General features: G+C 32.0%; 2 protein-coding genes across 2 annotated transcripts in view; one reads left to right on the top strand and one right to left on the bottom strand.

Moving 5' to 3' along the window:
* The first annotated feature begins 2066 nt into the window (after positions 1 to 2066).
* LOC143252461 (uncharacterized) lies at positions 2067 to 22251 on the top strand. Its single transcript, XM_076504625.1, has 8 exons — positions 2067 to 2354; positions 3906 to 3984; positions 4867 to 5073; positions 8402 to 8467; positions 12308 to 12508; positions 13738 to 14104; positions 16004 to 16303; positions 17438 to 22251. Exons 1-8 carry the CDS (start codon positions 2082 to 2084, stop codon positions 17448 to 17450), a joined length of 1506 nt encoding a protein of 501 aa, XP_076360740.1. The 5' UTR covers positions 2067 to 2081; the 3' UTR covers positions 17451 to 22251.
* The window catches only part of LOC143252462 (uncharacterized), a 24600-nt gene continuing 19655 nt past the window's right edge, over positions 19064 to 24008 (bottom strand). The window contains exon 7 of the mRNA XM_076504626.1: positions 19064 to 23976. Within this exon, the coding sequence (XP_076360741.1) occupies positions 23917 to 23976 (60 nt within the window). The 3' untranslated portion in view covers positions 19064 to 23916. The remainder of the gene's footprint in view (positions 23977 to 24008) is intronic.

Genomic DNA, 24008 nt, shown 5'->3' with positions numbered 1-24008 from the left:
TAAAGATTCAGTTGAAACAACACTTTAAAACCTTTACTATTGAATGCTAAATTTTACACACATAAAAAAAAATCCACAGAAAAGCAGACACGTTAGACTTACAAGGAAAATAAAATTCGCTCAAAATGTTAGCCTGTTTGTAATTATTATTTTTTTGCCAGCTTGGAACAAAAACGGCTTGATACGTTGCACTCAAAACTTTTGTATAATACTACATAAGATACTATGAAGGGCATTATGGGTACTGGGAAGTAGATTTGTATTTTTTATATATTTAACGTGAGCTAAAGAGATCACAATTTTAATGATGTTATCATTACCTTTAAAGATTTTTTACAAATATCTGGTGTTAAATAAAAAGTTTATATACAGAGTGAAACAATTACCAGCCAGTTGTGGGTGACCATCAGACAACTGTAACACTTTATACGTTGTACAGTCGATGTCTTTAGGGAGCCAATCCCTGTATTATATGTGAAGTAGAGGAGGTGGAACAATCAATACACATAATATTAAATTTTATTACATACATTTCTATAATAATTACTTCAAAAGACATGAGGGTTTATTCAAAGCAGTGTTTTCGATGTATATGTTTTATTTGAAAATGCTACTTTTGTATTGATGAAATTGTGTATGTTTTATTTGGGTTTGCATTTTAGTCTATATATATATCTGTCTATTGCTATGCATTATATATAGAGAATTTAGTTAAACAGAAGCTATAAATGCTCACTATATTCTCAAACAAATCTCTGTGATAATCTCCAGCTGCAGTTTAACATTTTACATCTCAAACTAATGATCAACTAGTCAACAGCTGCAGTAAATCATTATGAACCATATCAGCTAGTTATTAACTATTTTTTAATAATTGCAATATGTAAAGTTTGCTACCATATCAAAGTAATCATTTGTCCACAGTTGAGCATAAAGTTACCAACAAGCAAGAAACAAAATTGGGAATTTGAAAAACCTGCAAATAGAGATTGTAAAAAATAAGTGAGCAAGGCTGAAAATACTGACATTATTTATTCAATCTACAAATCCCTAGTTTGACTCCACCAAATGTAATCCTAGATAACAGCATGGAGCGAAAATGAGGAATTGTAGTTTGAGTAAATAATGCTTACAATATCTCTAGCCTTGTTTACTTACTTATTTCTATCCTTGATTGCAGGTTTTAAAATTCCTTTTTTTTTCTAAATTTAGCTCTTAAATGATTAGGTATGTAGACACTTTATGGTTATAATCACACATAAATGTATATGTAAGTAACACTGAAAGGTTATAAAGACATATAAATGATTATTTCAGAAGGCACTGCAAGGTTATAACCATAATACTTCAATGCAACTATTCACATAATTACGATGGAGTACTTATGGCACAATGGGGAAATTTACATGTACCAGTCATTATGATGTGAACATTGTTAAAGAGTAACTTATTTCTCAAAAACCAGATATACATTCTTCTCTTTATCTTCATACCCATGAGGAAATCAGAACGGGAAAAGAATAATTATTGTTTGTAATAGTTTAATGTTTAACAGTCCAAGCAAGACAAATTTTGATAGTGTTAATTATAGACTTGAAGCTTTGTTCAGTAGAACAGATACCTAGGAAAGTGTCCATTAAAAGATCTGCATAAGAAACGTATTTTCAGTTGTAAAACATGTCTCTTCAATAAAACTTATTGCAGTTATGAAGTCTGATACTGAGACAGAAGCAAGCTAACCCACACTGACAAGTAGCCCAGTGGCCCATGTTCTGTCACAGTTTTTCTATCATACTGAGATAGAAGCCAGCTAATTTGTACTAGCTTGAACCCAGTGGTCCATGTTCTGTCACAGTTTTTGTATCATATGAAAGGAAAATTATCAGTGCTAACAATAGTTTCCTCTCATATGGATCAGTAGTTCATTTATTGATGAATTGTATCGGTTATTTCATACGGATTAGCTAATCAGTGGTGACAGTAAAGATGTGGATCATATACTGTATCAGTTATTAGAAAAAGTACTAATTCAGAAACATTCTTATGCAAACAGACCTCACCAATAAGATCATTATTCAAATATGGTGTCAGAATGTGCTATTAAATTGTTTCAGTCTTCTTTTCTGATGCATCTTATATATTGTATTTCTTTTTCAACAGGGAAGGATGATGTGTTTGGAGAGAATCCATGTATTTACTCTACTGTTGGTAAATCCAGTTGTAATGTGCGTGCCTTAACTTACTGTGATCTTCATAAGATTTTTCGAGATGATCTTCTAGATGTTTTACAGATGTATCCAGAATTCTTCGAGATTTTTTCCAGTAATCTAGAGATAACATTTAATCTCAGAGACGTGAGTACATTTTTATATTTTCGAGTGCAAGTAGATCTAATTATTACAAGGTTCTGTGCTGTTTTTTTACCTATTTCATTTGTTACTGACCATACTTAAACTGATGGCTATGATTACAGTATCACATTTTATCCAACAAGCTTCTGCCAAAGATAGCAAAATTAGTCTTAGACCAAACATCTTAACAGATTATCTGTAGCCATTTCAATGTATGTAGACTGCAGCATTAAACAAATGGAAGGTTTAAGATTTTATTAGTTCTGCAACATATCTTCTGTAGACATTTCAATGTATGTAGACTGCAGCATTAAACAAATGGAAGGTTTAAAATTTTATTAGTTCTTCAACATATCTTCTGAAGACATTTCAATGTGTGAAGACTGTGGCTTTAAACAAATGGAAGGTTTAAAGTTCCTTTTGGAATTTGACAGATGTGTAAGCAAATTGGATTAATCTAATTATAGGTTATTTACCATCTTTTTCATAGAACACACGTGATTTGGAGCTTGTAAGATTTCAGTTGTTAAACTTTATCAGCTTCAAATTCTTGTATTGTTAACAGAAACTGGAGATATGCTAAGCTTCATCACAATGGCATTCTGAATCAGAGGGTTCTGTTTCATAACCATAGCCTTCATTTTGTGAATAGCATTATTCCAGTTTAGTTAGTGATGCACCTTTCATAGTCCTTTGCTGTCTTAGGCACTCTACTGTGTAAGATAGCTAGCTCTCTTCTATCTTTGAAATATTACATTCTTTGCTGGAAATTATTTAATAATCTCACCCTATGAATTTGTATTCAGAAAAATGTTTTATTTTCCTCTGGCTATAAGTTTGTCTTCAATGGCATATACTGTGAAATAGTAAGATGTTTAGGATTTGTAGCACCGAAGCTCACACCTTCAGTAATACATGATTGTATTAGCAGATGTCTGTCATTCTTATACAGTATGAATAATCCCAAGCATTTCTAAAAACGTACCATCATACATATGTGCTAATTTGGACAAAAGTCATGGTAATATGGTATGTGGTTTGTAAAAGCTCAGGTAACAGGTAATATTTTTCCTGTGATGAAATTTTCTCCCTGTTAAATTTTTGAATATATGACTTTTTTAATTTTCAAAGTTTGTTTTAGGTTGTTATGTAGGTATAAATCTAGGGAAAATAAATACTAAGAATCCTTTAATACCATATATTGTACTACATGTTTCATAAAGGTTACAATTACATTGGGATAAATAAACAATAAACTAATATCTGTGGATATTATGTAATATTATACAAACTATTGTCTTTATATTATAAAAACAGTAATAATAATTCAATGTTTTGCAAAAGTGTAGCTTGAATTGACACCCAATCTTTCTCACACTCTCTGATATTCACAACTTTAATATCACTGTAATTAGTAATTATTGTTTAAACAATCATGAATTTTTAATTGCTAATAAAATGAATTGTGTCAATAGGATCCAGTTTTAATTGTTAATTTAACCAATAGTATTAACGAAGATGTATGCTTTAACATACTTAAAAATGTATTTACAGATGGATCAGCCAGGTCTTGATCCAAAAATTCTACAGTCCAGGTCTGGTCTTTGTCGAAATATCAGTTCACCTGGTGAAGGTATGTTCTGCACAATATAAACACAGACATAATTACAAAATTAAAAATTATATACATTTAAACCTTTCTACTGATGTCTTATATGTAGTATTTTGGTATTTCATGTGAAGTAACATGAAAACTACCAATGTTATTACTAATATTAGAGGGGAATGTTGTGTATATATATGAATAAAAAAACTTGTTATATGGCTCCTTTGGCAGCTCAGTGCTAGGTCTGAAAGCTTTTCATGCTAAAACATTGGGGTGGGGGTGATAACCTTGAATGGCACAGCACATATAACTAATTATACAACTTTGTACTTAACAACAAAACAAACCTTTTGACCTTAATACCATACCTTAGAAGCTGATTTTTATCTTTGTGTTGAGATTTACTCACTGAAAACCAAACTTACTTAATGATATTTCTTATTTTATTATCATAATTAATAATAACAAAACAAGGAAACGTATTGAAGACACAACAGTAAATCAACTACAGACCTTCTAGTGCCTCAGCCAAAGTGTACTGAATCAGTTTCTATCAGCTTACCCCTTACAATGTTCAATTTCAGTTGTATGATGCACTCTGTCAGAACTTTCACACAAATATAAGAATGTGTAAGAAGGCTAACTCTACCACAGCAAGAACTAAAACCAGATTAATTGTCATCGATCAAATTAATATAGATAGACAATAAAAGCTTAAAACAATTTATTCTAATTGCACACATCTGCTAGAAACAATTCTCTGTGAGTTGTTTCAAACTTACTTTCAGACAACCTAGTAAGCAACATTTCTCTTGATGTGAGTGTAACCATCAGGGAACAAACCTAGATATAAAACTGAAGCCTTATTTAGATTCAACATTCATTAACGATGCCAAACTTCATTAATAGTTGAAGATCCTCGGATGCTGGCATTTCCTCATTCTCAACATCACCAGAGATCACAGTCTATGGATGAAGATGAAGAAATTGAATGGGTTAGTAGTCGACCAGGCATCCTAGAACTTTCCCCAGACAAAGCTGGACAGGATGTAACACCGGTTAATCTTGATTTTGAAAGAAAAGCAGAAAAAAGTGGTACTCTTCAGTCATTAGCAAGTAAGAGTTAAATTTTATAATGTTTAAAGTGTATATGTTAAGTTTATAATATTGTAGTGTCTAACTAAAGCATGTGTGTTTATTATAATGCAGTGTTAAACTAAAGTGTATGTGTTAAGGTTATCATAATGCAGTGTTTAACTAAAGTGTATGTGTTAAGTTTATCTTAATGTCGTGTTTAACTAAAGCATGTGTGTTAAGTTTACCATAATGTAGTTTTTTAAATAAAGCACATGTGTTAAGTTTATTATAATGCAGTATCTAACTAAAGCATATGTGTTAACCATAATGCAGTATCTAACTAAAGCATATGTGTTAACCATAATGCAGTGTCTGACTAAAGCATATGTGTTAACCATAATGCAGTGTCTGACTAAAGCGTATGTGTTAAGTTTATTACCAGTATTTTTCATGTTCTAGTTTTATCATTTTACTTCTTGTTTTTAAATGTCATGTAATCTTTAAACTGTTAAATTTTGGGTTGAAACAAAACATTAGGATGTAAGTTCAGAATCAAAGTTAAACAGTAAGTTATATTCCATCATTAGTAGGTGTCATTTGTAGGACTAATCAGAAACATTTCATATATTTACATATTCATGACTCTTCTTTGGCTTGCACAATAACTGAACCCATACAGGTAAGATGCTCAGAAAATGTACTTTGGAAAAAACGAAAATGTAAGTTTACTTCTTTTCCACATTGAACCATCATATGAACATAAAGAACAACGTTGGTTAAATTCATTCATTTTGAGTCTTAATTCACTAACTGTACTCCTTGTGAAAGTTGTCTACTTGTCATCTCTATAAAAAAACAACAACATACATTTATAGTTCAATTTGCAATGACTAAGCCTGGGATGAGATTTTCAGTAATATTGTACAGTTTGCTTTGTGAATATGAAAACTATTTTATCAAATACTAAAATTTATTCAGTGCCTGTGTAGCACCTAATATTCATACCCACAATGAACAAAAACTAGTATAAGTTACTTAACTTATAAACTACACTCTCCACCTCATCTCAGTGATAAATCAGTGGACTTATAATGTCAAATGTTTGGTTTTGATACCATCAGTGGACAGAGCATACATACCTCATTGCATAACTTTGTGTTCAACAATAAACTAAAATTGACCAAACAGGCTGACACAACCTACATATGTAATGGTTTGATTTATAATGTTAACTGCTGATCTATAACTGAAGTTGTGCAGTTTTCCTCCAAACTGTTAGAACCTATGAACAGAAACATAATTAGTAGAATATTTTAATCATATATTTAAATATATTTTTAAAATTTCCAGCACCATAAATCAGTTGAAAATATTAAAACTTTAATTTTGTTGCATCTATTTATTAGTTTTTGTTTACTCTTTTTGTATAAAAGTTAATGTAGTTTCCAAATAAACTATATGGCCAAAAGTATGTGGACACCCCTTCTAATTAGTTGGTTTAGCTATTTCAGCCACACCCATTGCTAACAGGTGCATAAAATCAAGCATACAGCATGCAGTCTACATAGATAAACATTGGCAGTAGAATGGGTTGTATTGAAGAGCTCAGTGACTTTCAATGTAGCACTGTCATCGGATGCCACCTTTCTTACAAGTCAGTTCATTAAATTTCTGCCCTTCTAGAGCTTCCCCGGTCAATTGTAAGTGCTATTATTGTGAAGTGGAAATGTCTAGGAACAACAGCAGCTCAGCCATGAAGTGTTAGGCTACACAAGCTCACAGTATGGGACAGCCAAATGCTGAAGCACTTAGTGGGTAAATATCGTCTGTCCACAGTTGCAACACTCATTACCGAGTTCCAAACTGCCTCTGGAAGCATCTTCAGCAGAAAAACTGTCATTAGGAGCTTCATGAATGGGTTTCTATGGCCGAGCAGCTGTACACAAGCCTAAGATCATCATGTGCAATGCCAAGCACTGGCAGAGTGGTGTAAAGCACACTGCCATTGGACTCTGGAGCAGTGGAAAAGTGTGCTCTGGAGTGATGAATCATGCTTCACTATCTGGCAGTCTGATGGACAAATCTGGGTTCGGCAAATGCCAGGAGAATGCTACCTGCCTGAATGCATAGTGCAACTGTGAAGTTTTGTGGAGGAGGACTTATGGTTTGGGGCTGCTTTTTATGATTTGTACTAGGCTCTTTAGTTCCAGTGAAGGGAAATCTTAATGCTACAGCATATAATGACACTCCAGAGAATTGTGTACTTCCAACTTTGTGGCAACAGTTTGGGAAGGACCTTTTTTGTTTCAGCATGACAATGTCCCTGTGCATAAAGTGAGGTCCATAAAGACATGATTATTTGCTGAGGTTGATATGGAAGAACTTGACTGACCTGCATAGAGCCCTGACCTCAGCTCCATCAAGCACCTTTGGGATGAATTGGAACACAGACTGCGAGCCAGGCTTTCTCACCAGACATCAGTGCTCGTCCACACTAATGCTCTTGTGACTGAATAGGAGCGAATCCCTGCAGCCATGTTCCAAAATCTAATGAAAAGCCTTCCCAGAAGAGTGGAGGCTGTTATAGCAGCGAAGGAGGGATCAACTCCATATTAATGCCCATGGTTTTGGAATGAGATGTTCAACAAGCACATATGGTGTGATGGTTGGGTGTCCACATACTTTTGGCCATATAGTGTATATATTCTATATGGTTCTTAGTTTACTTGTCTACCTGGCATTGCCTGGCTAGGGTGGCTAGGGTGCTTGGCTTACAATATGTGAGATGTGGATTTGAATCTTATAACTAAGCTGGCTTGTTCTTTCAACCAGAAAGGTGTTTTATTGTGATGGACAATCTCACTAGAATTGTTCAAGAGTTAGCATGGGTGGTGTTGACTACCTGCCTTCCTTAAATCTTTCACTTCTGCATCAGGGCTGGCTTGAACAGATAACTCTTGTATAAGTTTGTATAAGTTCAACAAACGAACAAATGACCATGGTCTGCTTAAACACTTTGACCTTATTTATTTGTGTTGTGCCTACCTCCATCATAATTTCATTTTTAGGGTTAGATTTTCTCTTCTGTCTAAGTAGTTTGATTTTTAAGAAAACTGCTTAAACTAACTCTGCACTTTATCTTACTAACAAATATGTTTGTAACCTTTGCAGGAAGAAATAAGACATCATTACATTCAAATAATATTATGCTGTGTAGATATAAATGTGCAACTGAGAAGTTTAAAACAATACTTATACAAAAAATAATAATAATAATAAAAAGGGTAATTTTATGATCAGAAACTGAATATTCTACAAATTAGATTTATAGAATCATAACTGTATATTATGCTTTTTTTCCCCACAGACTTGTTCAACCAACTTAAATATAGTGTAACAGACTTAAGGCACACAAAGTCGGAGGAAGTAATAGGTATGTATTCTCTGCTGTATACACAGCTTAAAAGCTATAACACTAGGAACTAACACATATCCATAAATTAAAACACTTACAGATATTTTGATTTATTCTACCTTATTGTTAGAAAAAAATGCTTGAGATATAAAGAAATAATTTTGAAGTTAATGAGAAAGAGTTTATTTTGGTTTGTTTTAAATTCTGTGTAAAACTACATGAAAGTTGTCTGCACTAGTCATACCTAATTTAACAGTGAAAGACTAAAGGGAAGGCAGCTAGTCGTCATTACCAGTTTTTGGGCTACTCTTTTTACCAGTGCATAGTGGAACTGACCATTGCATTTTAATTCTTCCATAGTTGAAAGGGGAGCATGTTTGGTGAAAGGGAAATTCCAACTGGTGTGAGATAGAGCTGTTAACACTTAGTAATACGGTTGACTTTTATTAGTTTAGTAAAAAGTAATTTAGATTGAAACTACATATTTGAGGGTTTTATAAGTTTTAGACAAAATTTTAAGAAATAAGCTTCTGCATTTTACTCTTGAACAAAGTTCCATGAGGAATGTAATTGTTTCTTTATTTCAAAAACTAAACCTTTTGATGTATCTTAACTCTTTTTATATGAAAAAAAAGTCTGAATTTCATTGTTATTTTGACCCTTATCTCAATACGAAGAAAGAACCAATGTAGGCATATCTAGTAGCTGGCTGGCATACATATTAAGACATAACATTGCTGCAGATCCTAATTTACAAGGATATTGCTGTATATAGGTGTCTACCATGATAGTTGCATTAGTGATGTGTTGTTATTGATATCCATAATGTACACTGGTATTAGGGTTGTTCTTCTGGCAATCATTATTCTATGATGTATACTGATATAAGGACCTTTCTTCTGGCTATTATTAGTCCATAATGTTCACTAGTATTAGGGCTTTCTCTGGGCTATCATTAGATTTGTAAAAACGTAAGTAAAATTTTACTTGATAGGTTCAAATAGGAGGCCACCCCAGTCAATTCATTTACTCTTGCCAAACTCTGGCAACAAGTAGTTTACATAATTCCATGAAAGCCATTATAATTTTTTTTATTTATTCATATAGACTCTCACCCATTATGCCCAACCATAGAAAAGCAACTGTATAGCTGGTCTTTATGAAGAGGTAACTAATAAAAACCTGTATTATGTTAGGTTTCACAATGGTGTTACTGTGAGTTACTTGTTGTTCTTTTCTGAATCATCAGTTTCTTTGCACAGTTCTGTCAAAGCTTGCACCATATTGCAGGTTCCTTTTTGGGATTTAGAAAAAGGATTCAGTCTTTACAATGGAATCAGTGTGTGAAACCCTCTGTTATCATCTTATCCCACCACTATAAAGTATACTCAAAATCTTGACTGTATAGAAACTGCCAACTACATGACTGATGATACCTCGTGTCCTCAGCTATCATAAAGGCTGTTTATGATGAACATTTAGTATCTTCTACTAATTTTAAAGATACTGTTTCCACTTACATCTCTAGAAACTGACTTTCAATACATACAGTGAGCAGAACACAGACAGCCCTTCATGGAGCTTTGTGCTTAACTACGAACAAATAATCAAGTATTTCCACAGATCCTCAGAACATTAGGATAATACGAGGTTAAGTACATCCAGAGCTTTTTAGGCTTAACATTACACTACAATAAGTTTCATAAGAAACGTATTAAAATTGCTACCCCATGTATGTTAAATGATGAGGTAGAGCATTGATTTTATTTGGGATACTTAGTGTGAATATTTTGTCCAGACTGGGTGTCATTCATCATGGCACAATCTACTGTGGTGTAGACTCACTCCAGACATCAACATGAACATAAAGTCATCTTATTCAAATTTCTTAATGAATGGGAGAGCATTGTCAGTTGTATAAAAATGTCCATTTTTTACATTGTAAAGAAAATTCTGCACAGTCTAAAATAAACTCCAACTTTATAGCATGTTACTTCCAGCTGTCACCAATTGGATTTCTCATTCTACCTCTATCTGTTATTATTTATCAGCCAGCTGGAAATGTTAATGTCATATGTGGAGTAACAGTTTATTGAAGAGGGTCTAATATACCATTTTAGTAGTTTCAATCTTTTTACTAATACTAACTGCAAAATTAGCAGGCTTACTGGCCTATTACCACTATCTCAGACCTATTCCAAAATGATTTTATCACATGGTTATATACTCTTTTTTTTCTTGTTATCAGATAAATTGTACATTGAGCCTTCTTCAACATAAATAATCCTTTCAATACGTAGTTTATCAATTGTATTAATCACATTTCTTGTTATCAAAGATTTTGTTAGATGTTCAGCAATATTAACCACATTTCATGTTATCAGACAACTTGTTGTACCTTCATCAAGATAAATAATCTTTCAATATATGGATTATCAGTTCTATTAACCACATTCCTTGTTATCAGACAACTTATTGGACCTTTACCAATATTAACCACAATCCTTGTTATCAAATAACTTGTTGAACCTTTACCAAGATGAGTAATCCTTTCAGTGTGTGGGTTATCTTTGTATTCAAAGCAGTCTTGAACAAACAAGGGAAAGAACTTTTGGACTGACATTTGTAATCATGTTGCTTTCAGCTTGGTCATTGTTCAGGTGATGACCAGCCAGATGGTATAAGGGTTGCAGGTTCTTGAACTGTTCCACATCCTGGGTGTCAGCTGAATTTTTATCAATCCACTTCATGCATGATTTAAACAGTATGTTTCATATTCTATGAAATGTGTTTCTTCACACTGTCTACTGTCTTGTGCCAAACAGCCCTCAAATAGACACAGGACCTCTGACATTCTTGCACTAAACAAAGCTAATGAATATATTTTGTATTCTTTGACCTCCTTACAGATGTCACTCTATTTAAGATTTCTGCTGCAAATAAAGAACTTTTATTCTATATTTGATAAATCAAAAAACAAAACAGATAAATTAGAATTAATTTAACATATTAAACCGTGGTTGTATTGTAATTTTCTAATACAATTATTAATTAAAATATATGTAATTGAGGTAAAGATAATTAAATGTAGAAGAGAAACAATAGGTTATAGATATTGATACTACAGGATAAGTACTTCATGTAAATTAAAAAAAAATAATTATGTGATAATTGAAAGCTTCAAGGAATTAGGGCTGGAAAACAAAACAAAGTTAGAAATTTTTGATTAATCTTATCCTGAGTTTTAAGATAAAGTTTTCTGTGCATATGTAACTGTCTTCATATGTAACTTTGTTGCTTTAATTTTTATGGGTGAATGTTGCATGAAATCAACAACTTCCAAGCTTCTATATACGTGAGATTTTATTTATTAACTATAAATATATTTATTTCAGCACTGTTGATTAGTTCTTGTGCTTTGATTTCAATCCTTAAGTCCTAGAAGTTACATAATGCTTATGTTTTAGTTATCTAAATGTATCTGAAAGTAAAGAAAAGGCAGCTTTAAATAGAGATTTTTAGTATTAAAATATAAAATAATACAGTTGAAGCTTACATATTTCATTAGAATGTATCAATTATTTTGTAATTCAGGTAGATGCTTGAAATATTAGATGATGTTCTATGTTCTAGAACCAAAAGTACCTAGCATAATCACATTAACAACAAGAAGAGATAAACCAATAAACCACAAATGCATTTTGTATGTTGTAGTCTATTGATTTGTCTGTCTGTTCTCATTGTCAGTGAGATTATTTTCCATCAACAGTTGAAACCTTGGTTTCAGAATAAATGAACATTTACAGCAAAGTAGCTTTCAGTGCAAGTAAACTAAACTGATCTTCTGATATACAACAGGTGTAAAGAACAAAAGTTCGCTGTCAAAGCTTAAAGGAAAAGAAACTTCTCATCCTTCACTTCCACACTCAAACTCCTTCACCAGGATAAAAAGGGAAAGTGAAGTAATTGATTTAGGTTTCATACATCCATTCTCTCGTGAAGAATCATTTGGTAAGATGGGTCAAGAGAAGAAACCACTTCTTGAAGCTGTAGAACCAAGTATGGATCTCTAATCATTACAACAATACTGACTGGCACATGATTTAATTATCAAAAGATTGGTATCTCTATTTTCTAGCACTAGCACATGATTTAGCATACACTTACTTTTGTATTTTGTAGTTATTTTTATTTGAAATACATTATAGTCAATTCTGTTTGTAATGGAAAGTTACATTATGCTTAAACCCCATATGGGTTCCTTTTCTTCGTATTTGAACTAATAACTCTGTATTTCATGTTAACGAATGTGTAGTAGTAACTGAGTCAGAGTCTGTCTTAATAATGATTCTATCTAGACCAAACATACCCAGCTGTAAGTGACACAAGGAGATAGACTACATATAAAATAATAATTTATGTGATATGCTATGTGGTATTCAGATACATTGATAGCTGCCAAGTGGTTAGACATGTCCATCAATCTCAGATTAAGCAAATATTATGCAAAGAATGATCTTCAACTTCGACAGCAAATGAAATACAAGTTAACCTCAGTATAGGATTTAAACATGATGTTTATTCATAAAATGTAATTATTTACTTAACTCACCAACCTTTTTAATCAATAATGAAAACTATTGCAGAGGTAGAGAGTAGGTTAAAAATGTTTACAAAAAATAAGAGTAAAGATAATGTATATACCTAGATTTCAAGTCAGACCAAGGTCCTAGTGCAGTATCCCACAATCTTTAGATTACTACCATCATTATAATTCACATTAAACATATTCAAAGGAGATAAAACCTCCAACTCATACTAATTTTTATAAGTTCCTGTATCAGCCCTTTCAACGAGTATGAACCCACACCAGAAGGACATAGTACTGAAAAAGGATCAAGTAAACATAAGCCTTATGAAACAGGTGTTGTAGTATGCAACTTTTACCTCACATAGAAGATTAGCTCATGACCTTCCCACATTAAATCACAGAACATTATAACAAGATACTAACATCTGCATGAAAATTTTGAAGAAATACCTGAATAAATATATATTCTTCACTATTTATGGAAGGATAAAATATGATTATATTATGAATCATCACAACACTTTATGTATGAATAACATTGATAAATGATAAATTTGCTCTGATGTTTCTCTATATCATTGGCAATTTCAGTTTCCCATTTAAATGTTAGTACAATTCAGTATAAGAAATTAAAATTACATTACTTTACCAAGTAATGAATATTCAGGTTACTTGTTAAATGTGGTTTTATTTACAGTTTCCTATGCTGTCCCACCAAAGCCGGACCTTACCTCAACAACTCTGAGATCATCTGCTCCACTTGACCAAACCTCATATCCTGCTTTTTGTGTTAGTTGTGAAGTTTCAACACAGATTATTAATGCTCGATCCAGGTCAGGACCAGGGAGGCTTACCTGTGGTTCTTCTACTACTAAACAAGAAACTCCAACTAGTAGTGTGCTTAAATCTAGCTCTAGTATGACTGTTCCCATGTCCTTGTCCATACCCACAAACAAACAGTCCCCAGATGAAGTGACAACAGATCCTTCTTCTGAGTACTTCCCACCCCATTTAGGACATGGAGACCTGGAAACGCTAGAGATTAGAATAGATGGACTCAGCAGGTGAGATGAATCAGATCAAAAATGGACAGTTTACTGCATATAATATTTATGGGTTTAACCTGAATACATTTAATATGCTTCAACGTATATTCATAAGTTTTATGCATTGGTTTCTTTACAGAAGAATAACTCACTCATATAAATATGTAAACTTCAAACAATGGAGGTTATTTTGCACTCAGATTTAAACATTTTCACATTAGAAACATACAATGAAGGCTAGTTTTTACTCAGAGATGCATGTTACACTGTTTATGACAATAAATTAGTGGATAACTATTGTGATGCTTAAATCCTTTATATGAAACAGCAATAAATTAGTGAATACTTGTTATGATGTTATAATCCTTTGTATGAGACAACAGTAAACTTGTGAATACTTGTTATGATGTTATAATCCTTTGTATGAGACAACAGTAAACTTGTGAATACTTGTTATGATGCTATAATCCTTTGTATGAGACAACAATAAGGTAGTGGACACTTGTTATGATGTTATAATCCTTTGTATGAGACAACAATAAGGTAGTGGACACTTGTTATGATGTTATAATCCTTTGTATGAGACAACAATAAGGTAGTGGACACTTGTTATGATGTTATAATCCTTTATATGAGACAACAATAAGGTAGTGGACACTTGTACAAGTTGTAGGAGATAAGTTATCAAATTGAATAGAAAACTGGCTGTATAGAAGAAAGTAGAGAGTTGTTACAAATGGAGTTCAGTTAAACTGGGTTAATGTTATGAGTGGGATATTTTAGGGTTCAGTGGTAGGACCTTTGCTCTTTTTTATTTATGTCAATGAATGGTCATTACCTTAGTTAAATTTATTGATGACATTAATGTTCTGAGTGATGACATTGTAAGGTGGATGTTAGTCCTTTATAAAATGATTTTGATTACTTGGTGAGTTGGGCAAATAAATGGGAAGTGGCTTTTCAGTTATAATAAATGCAAGGTAATGCATGTGAGATATATGAGAATTTGAGTTATAAGTATAATTATGATCAGAATAACCATAATAGGGTGATGGAAGAAAAATATTCTGATGTTGAAGTTGATTAGTCATCCAAGCAGTGTGATTTAGTTAGAGCTAGAATTTTTTGTTGTATCTATAGGAACGTTTAATACAAGTCTAAAAAGTTCATAATGCCATTGTATAGGTCATTAGTTAGGCCACATATGGAATACTGTGTTGAGTCCTGGGCTACGTATGTTAGACAGACATTGAATTATCAGAAAGTGTTTGGAGGAGGGCTAGTAGGAAGATATTTGGGATGGTGGAAATGTTATTATATGAGGATAAGTTAAGGTTTTTGAAAATGTTGTCTCTTGAAAAAGGAACAGTTAGAGAAGTTCTGATTGAAGTATTTAAAACTGTTAGGAGAATTGTTAATTTTGATTCATATTAATAGTGGGTTTAGAAGGCACAACTATAATTTTGTCAAGGAAGAGGTCTTCTTCAGTTAAGACAGTTTTATTTTTGTAGCAGGGTGGTTGGGTTATGGAACATGATACCTTTGGATGTGGTAGATACAGTTAATATAGCATAGTGTAAGGATATAGTAAAGAATCCTTAGTCCAAAGATATGTTTTCCTATCATACCAAACCTGCTCTCCCTTTCAGCCATGGGGGCATTATAATGTGACAGTCAATCCCACTATTCTTAGGATACTTTTTTACCAACTAGCTGCCTTCCCTCACGTCTTACACTACTAAATTAAGGAGAGCTAGTGCAGATAGCCATCGTGTAGCTTTGCACAAACTTTGAAACAAGCCAAATCAAAGATATCTTAATAACATTGGTGAATGTTTGCATTAGACAAAGTTTAATGTTAGGTATGCAGAAATACTAAATTTGTATGACACAGGATTGTGTTTAATACTATTACAGACAAGTCTATAATGTTGAACGTCGTGTAACCAGAGACCTGCAAACGATTGTGGGGATACTCTCTCATATTGTACATGCTGGTACTAGATCCTCCAGTGTGCTGCCACCAGAAGACTCTCATTCTAAATCTCCAGTTGTTGAAGAGATGGTCACTCAACAGCCAGCTTCATTCCAAAGTCGCCACCCAAAATTAAGGAGTAGAAGCCAACCTTTCAGAAAGGTACTGAGTCTTCAGAATACCCCTACATCAACTGAGGAATTAAAATTGAAACTTTCATCACATAGTTTAGATACCAGCAGGTGAGTAATTTCATTATTAAGTCTATAGTTGGTTGTTCTACCAAACAAAACAGTAGTTGGTCTCCCAATATATATTTTAAGCAGTAAGTTATGTGGTTTTAATTAAATTTTTCACTCATATACTCACTCTTTAGTACTTGAGAGATGACTTACTTGGTGTTACATTGTCTTGTCTGTATACCAACTTATGAGGACTTTTCATAAAAAACCATTAAGTTATTACTTTTCTCTAATACACCAGTTTATTCAAAGTGCTGTAAAAGTAGTAAAGATTTGTGTATTTAAGTTTATTATATAACACAGATGAGATGAAAATTCAAAGGAATAACACACACATACATATAATAATGGTAGCTAATATAGAACTGTAGTTTGTTTTTATCAGTAGTAAATGAAAATAATTTTATGAGTAAAAGGCAAAATTACTCATCATTTAAATTCACTACTAATTAGCTGAGCCTTAGTCATAATTCAGTGGACATAAAACAAGTAAAACAAAGACAGGACAGCCACAGCAAGTCTTGACTCATACAGAATGATTCACAAGCTACTGCATGTGTGCCAGAGAATGTCCAGCAGACTGGATAGCAGCTAGACTTACATTTTGTAATGGTAACAGTAGGGCTTAGTAATATCTGGCTTGCAATGTGACTTTTCCTTGTACTACAGCACTTATGAACATGAAAGTTATGGTTCATACTTCCACAATTCACCTATGGACCTAATTCTGTTATATAGCTTTGATCTGTTAATAAAGTAACCCTTGTATGTTATTTCATGCAACTGAACATAACTGGTTCTTGATGATGTATTTGTATGGAAATTTTTACTAAGGTTTCTTTTGGGTCAAAGGAGAAGCAAACAATTTTAAATTGGCAGAATAATGTATTTGGTGATTTATATATTTATTTGTCCTTTAGTTTTAGTGTTAACAAAAGTTAGTATATGTACAGTCAAACCTTCACACATTCATTTTGTATGTCCATGTGAGACAGTGGTGTTCAAGATTGTGTAGATGAGATTAGACTCTGGACTTCTGAGAAAGTCACCTAAACTTTCAATGTAATTAATTAATTAGAGTTGTTTGTTGCATTCAGCATAGTTACTGATTTTTGTATGTTGTAATGTCCATAGACTTCAAAGCTAGCAAACAGGAAGAAACTGAAGATAAAATGAGCAGCTCTTTATCCTCACTTGGTACCAAAAGTGGATCCTGGACCTCAGAGGATGATCCTACACTTTTTCAGCTGCCATCCAACTCAAGATTTCAAGTCCTTCTTATGTATAAATGATTCTACATAATTTATTAGTTATTTTCATCTGCATGTTTAAAGGCACATTATCTTCTCCACGAATAAATCTCATCATATCTTTTTATCCATTCACAATATATTAGGCACAAGTTTACCACTTTGCTATTGAAATCTGAAAAAAAACAAAATGTAGTTAATATGACTGGCTAAGCAATTTCTTAAAGAAATGCATAGAATCTGTTCATGTATATAGAGATATGTGTTTAAGGATCCTATAGAAGTAAGAAAAGTTTTGATATATTTCCTGTGATTCTTTACTGTGAACTTCCAGCAAAGTGGGTTCCCTTCTTTGTACAAATCTTTTTTCTTTTCTCTGTCCAACAGTTATGAGTTCCTTCATTTTAAAACAACTAATCAAATAAGCTCTATCTGATAAAGCCATTTATATACCGATGGCTCAAAAATAGACATGTAACACGAATATTTGTGTGAATATTATTATTTAATAGGTCCCAAAACTAAGTCATCATAAGCAATGTTAAGTGCTTGTACTTGTGCCTTTTGAAAAACTTTTTTTATGAAATCTTGAACACACCTGTTTTGACTCTTAAATAATGTTTTAATTGTTCTTGTAGTTTTATTTCAAGACTTTAAACTATGAATTATTCAGAAAGCTTTAATTTACCTAACAGATACTGTAAACTTGGCAATGATTTTGTTGATAATGCCTGTGATAAACCAGGATATTTCAATAGTGAAGCAAGAAACTTCCCTTGAAAGTCAAACATACATTTTAACATTTTCTATAATCCCTACATACTGTGATAATTTTTTTAGTGTAATGATTGTATTTGGATCCTTATTGTTTAGTTTTTAAGCAAACCCAGATCAGGCTAGTTTCTGGGCCTACTGGAGGAAATCAAACACCTGGTTTTAGCATTGTAATACTTTAAATTACTGCTGTTCCACTGGGAAGACAAATTCTTTGAATTAACAAACAAAATTTGTAGAGAAATCTACTGCATGTGCTTTAATTTTTAATATATTAAAATTAATGTCATACAAAACAATATGTTGTATGTGCAGTGATATTAAACAGAATAATGTGCCAGTCAGGAAGGATTTGTTTCCCATAAGTCACTTATTTGTGTGCATTTTGTAGTTTCCTATGAATCTTAATACATACACATTGCCTTTGTAGATTTAATTATACTAGTTATAATTGGGACCTCACAGTCTGATGACAAACAAGTGCTCTTATGAGAGATGAAGATATTATGAAACAAAACTGTTGACAGCGTTTAACAGCTCGTCCTGTACAACATAGAATAGAATGAAACTGACTGCAAAAGGTACTTTTATTTGGAACTCTATTTTTTTGTACAAATTTGTGATCCATTGTTTTCCATAAAAATGTGAGCCACACACATATTGTTAATTTAGTCTTAGTAATTTGCTCTTGTGAACCACAATCCATACATTTTAATAATAATAAACAAACATTTAGTTTTTCAAATTAATAAAAATAATCTTTTTATTGTCAATATCATTGCTATATTATAAAGTACAAGATTTGTGTATTTCTGAATAATTCTGCATCCTCCAGGATTAATCAGACAGAGTGAGAGAGTTACTGTTTACATAACTAGTAGTTTAATATTTTCTCAACACTGATAGTATAAATATATACACACAAGGTTCAGTAACTTATCAAAAAAAAAAAGTGAATAACTATTAAACATTTTAGGACTAGGATAGATTTTTTTTCTGTAGGTAGATAAGTACAATTCATCCTTTTGTCTTCACTTGATGATTCATTAAATATGAAATATTTTATTAATCAAGATTCTATTTGTAACTGTAGGTATCTGCCAGAATAAACTTCAGGGTCGATACAGCCTTAAGGGTTTTTATCTTTTAGGCACTTGTCACACTTTAGGGTATATACATCTCCCTAAGAGCTTTTATACTGTTTCAGTAACACCACAAACTTGTCTATCAACAAATCTTTTTATATAAGCCTGTACTTTGAAAAACACTTTTTTGCATAAAGAGGAAACTCAGTTTTGTTCTGTAGCTATAACAAGCCCATATAATGTTCACCTTTCCTGCATTCTCACAACTATAGAAAAGAGTTGGGTGTGCGAGTAATTATAGTGGAAATACTGGTGTAGGATGTTACATTTTGTCCAAATATTATTGCCATTTTGTTTCAGCTCTCACTTATGGTATTTTAGGAAGTCACTCAATTATATGGTGGTGTTTTTTAAGTGAAGATTCATGGAATTCATTACAATTTTCAAACCCTGTTTGTGAGTGCAAAACCTGATCTATATGTTCTGTTCTATGTATGGCAAAGGATATTTTTTACATATGCTTCTTTAGTTATGTCAGTATTATTATATTTTATAAAATAAAATTAAGAATGTATTTTGAAAGATACAATAATATCTAGTATCACCTGTAGTAGTCTTGTTAATGCTAAACTACTTCATCCAAAACCACCATGTGAACTTTGTGGTGGTTATATTAACCCTATCCATTTTATTAATCAGTAAATAGCATTTCTTAAATCTTGTCTCCAAGGTGATTACTGTAATAAAACTTATTTACAAAAAAACAAGTGGAAAGAATTGAGATTTCTACCTTCCTTAAAGTACCACTAACCCAAAATATAACAAACCATAATAAACTAGTTTATAAAAAACATAGCTGCCACAATGCAACACTATTGAATAAAAAGATGTGTGCATTTCACCTCTTTCAACAAAGCTTACTTGCTTTTTATTTTCACTTTTAGTTTTGGAAATTAAGCAGATTTTGACAGAAGATCGTAATCTCAAGAGTTATATTAGAATAAAAGTCAAGAGTAAAAACAAAGTTTTTTGTTTCTTAGCACTGTACAATTTTGGGAAATGAAAACCAAACCTCTATTTTACAGAATTTGTTTCATACACCAGGTGTCATACTTAATTTTCAGGAAGGATGCAGAGTAACACAGCCTACATCAAACTGTTTAGAATTTTATAATTTTTTCTTTACACCTCAATAGACATTAATCACACAATGTTATTTTGTTCTAAACAATGAAAGCATGTTAACTCAGTCCCTTTATAATTTTTTGTGCAAACATGTGAAAAACACCTCATACTAAAGACAAAGTAGTTCCATAGTAAGAGCCTCATGCTTCTTGTCAGCACGACATAACTGTATAGGTATAGTCCTATGCTCAAACCTAGGTAAGTATGAAGTAGTTGACACAGCTTCTGAACCTGCTTAAGCATTTTAGTCTAGTTTCAAACTAACAATGGGATATCATGCCACAGGATCTGCATCTAGTTTCAAACTAACAATGGGATAGCATATGACAGCATAGTTTGTTTTAGCAATGACCCCATTTAACTGAAGGTTTTCTTTCACAATTACTAAAGCTGAACAAGCTGGAGACTAGTTGCCTTACTGCAGGAATACAAATTTCTTTATCAATAATTTTGTTGAAATAAATCTATTTGTTCAATACTTGTGAAAGCACACAGTGAATAGGAATAATAAAAAAAAAAAAACTTAACTAAAAGATGTACTTCAATAACATTACATTTTTAAACCACTTGTAATAGATATTAAAAACAGTCTCATTTAAACCTCAACATAGAATGTTTAAGAACAGATTTGAAGAATACAACCTTTGAAAGTAGGCTTTTAACCTCACAGAATATAAGTGAAAAAAGTCAAACAACCCCCTGAAACAGGGATCAAGAGGTTTAACTCAACCCATCTGTTGGAAGTGGGTAATTTTTGAAATTGTGACTTCCAACTGAACAAAGAAATTTTAAGGGCTCTGTCCATAGGTTTAAATAAACTGGCATGCATGTGAAGGGAGTTATTGAAAATAAGTATCTGAGTTCAAAGTTTTCGTACTGAAGACCTCAAGGAGATTGACAGGAGAGGTTGCACAGATAGAACTATACCTTCCACAGCAAGTTAAAAATAAAAACACCTGCTTAATAATGGGAATAAAAGATCTTTTAGGCTTAACATGAAGTAATGAGGAAGTCAGTGGTCATCAAGTTAACTCACTTATAATTTAGAGAATAAAGTATTGACACACTTAACCCTTCTGTGATAAGTAAATTCATGACTACACCATGGAACACTAACAAGGTCACTTTATCCACTTCCATTTTATGTTTTCACAACTAGAGGTCAGATCTCCAAAATGATACTATTAACGTTATTAAAAAAAGGGACAAGTTCAAAGTTTTGATGTTACGAGAGTATAGGAAAAATGGTGTAGAAAAACTGTGCAACCACCCACAGTTTTAAAATTATTTCTGTCTGAATGGTTCCTCTTACAGTCATTTTAGTACATAATCAAATTTACTCAGGTTTTATGAAACTGCATATAGGTTTTTATTTTCTCATTAACTAAATAGCATAATTAAGGATGAAGTCATTTAGAAAAAACTGACAACATAATGAATGTATTAAGATATATATCTTATTTTTTAGTTGCTTTTTTATTATTATTATTATTATTTTAGCATAACAAAATAGCTTTCAGTTTTAATTTGCATGACACTCAGGATAAAAATGTACAATAAATTCAGGTATTGCTGGAGTGTTTATTAACAGTTTCATAACACTTTCAGAATTTTATACGACTTTCAGTTGAATAAAGAGTGCTTAATCAACAAACATGCTATCTATTGTATTTTCAATATAATGGAAAAACTCTTTCAACATATTTTTGTGACTACACATGAGAAGTATATCTTTACATTCTACCAATCACCTGCTAAAATTTGTTTTACAATGAACAATCGGAAAGATAAGTCCTCCTTACCACAGTGTGTGAACACTTTTCATTTACTGTTTTTCTAGTAATACAAGTCTAAGTTTCATTAGTTTCCTAGTTTAAGTCATCATAGTCACACATAAAACCCCAAAATATAAAAGAATAAATAAAAAGACAACTTGATATTATAAACCCCGATGGATAAATCCTACAGCATGCATATCAAAATAAGAGTAATGTTTAAATTACTTTATGGCAATTATTTTTGTCAGTAAAAAATGAGAATAGAAGGAATGAAGTTGCTGCAAAATACAATAAAAAAGTGACTAAAGATCTGTAACTATTTGTACTGAATGCAACAATGAAAACCCCTTTTGGGTGGTTTCAAACAAGGTATTGACCGGGAGTAACGTAGACAAAATACTGTACACCTCTAGAAAAAATTAGTTTTAATTAAAAATACCTTGTGTCAGATCTGAAGAATAAACAAAAAAAATTTAAATTAGAAAGAAAGTGCACTCAAACAGTTTGAGATAAGGAGGCTTACCTCAGAAACATTAACCAAGATTATGAGGCTATCAACTAGAGAAAAATTTTTTAAAAGATTTTAATTGAAAAATTACATTTTAATACATCAACTTAAAATGGGTATTATCATCATGTACATAAGTTTAAAACACAGTGAGAAAATCTATTTCAGATAAAAATTAAATGATGCAGGAAACAAACTAGAGAAAAAGAGACTAATGAGCTATAAGCCCTTTTAGTATAAAGACAAACATATATGCAAGGATGTTCATGGAAAAAGGAGCAGTATATTACGAGATTCATGGAGCAAGAAAGAAACAGCATATTAGAGATTCACTTAAATGAGATATTAGTTCCAGGATGAATAAAAAATGGTTCACTAGAGATTAGCCTGAGGATATATTATAAAAAACAGTCATAAGTATTTCATTTATTACATATTTCAACTCTGTTCTCCCTTCAGTTTTATTGTTATTGAAATAGGAACCATTCAGTAAAATGATGCAACTCTACAGGTGCTTCATGAATGAGCTTATAAAAGTAGCTATAGGATGCAATTACTGATTAACACAATCACTAAATTCATAATTAATAAAACATTAAGCTGTTTTTCTCTGAGTTATCTTACTTAAATGCATATGAAATTTACAGAACATATCTATGTACAGTAACTATAACTACAGTCAAAAACCCTATTAAAGACAAAGCATTTCCAGAAGATTAACTTCCATTTTAAAATCTAGTTAAACAGGATTAATCAAATTCAGAATAAATCATAACTATAAAGAAAACAATAAAACTACCATTTTAGATATGAAGACAACATACAAAGTATTTCTTAGACTTGAAGCTTGTTAGAAATATGAAGTATGTTACTTTGATGTGCGAGTTAAGGCACAATGTTTTAACATTAAAGAAATACTGGTGTAAAATTTTAAAGACCAGTCTATATGATTACTTTTAATAAACAAAGCTACTAGTTACAAAAATAAGCTGTTAAAGATGAGAGGGTTGTTATAGTTCTATAAAAACAGGCTTCAGATTCTCTCATAGGTGGCTTCAGCTTTACATCCATTCAGCACAAAAACAGTACCATCCTAAGAAATAAGAGTTATTTGAAGGTTTTAAT

Source organism: Tachypleus tridentatus, chromosome 6 (genome assembly GCF_004210375.1).
Source record: "Tachypleus tridentatus isolate NWPU-2018 chromosome 6, ASM421037v1, whole genome shotgun sequence".
Classification (NCBI taxonomy): Eukaryota; Metazoa; Arthropoda; class Merostomata; order Xiphosura; family Limulidae; genus Tachypleus; species Tachypleus tridentatus.
Note: the sequence above shows the minus strand (reverse complement) of the source record. Positions and strands in the feature narration are given on the sequence as shown.

What these genes read in the sequence shown, in the direction of transcription:
- LOC143252461 (XM_076504625.1), top strand. Translation starts at nt 2,082, where the DNA reads ATGGTGTCAGAATGTGCTATTAAATTGTTTCAGTCTTCTTTTCTGATG. An exon ending in AAAGTCGGAGGAAGTAATAG is followed by an intron (nt 8,468 to 12,307) that starts GTATGTATTCTC and finishes GATATACAACAG; the next exon opens with GTGTAAAGAACAAAAGTTCG. An exon ending in TCTTGAAGCTGTAGAACCAA is followed by an intron (nt 12,509 to 13,737) that starts GTATGGATCTCT and finishes TTTTATTTACAG; the next exon opens with TTTCCTATGCTGTCCCACCA.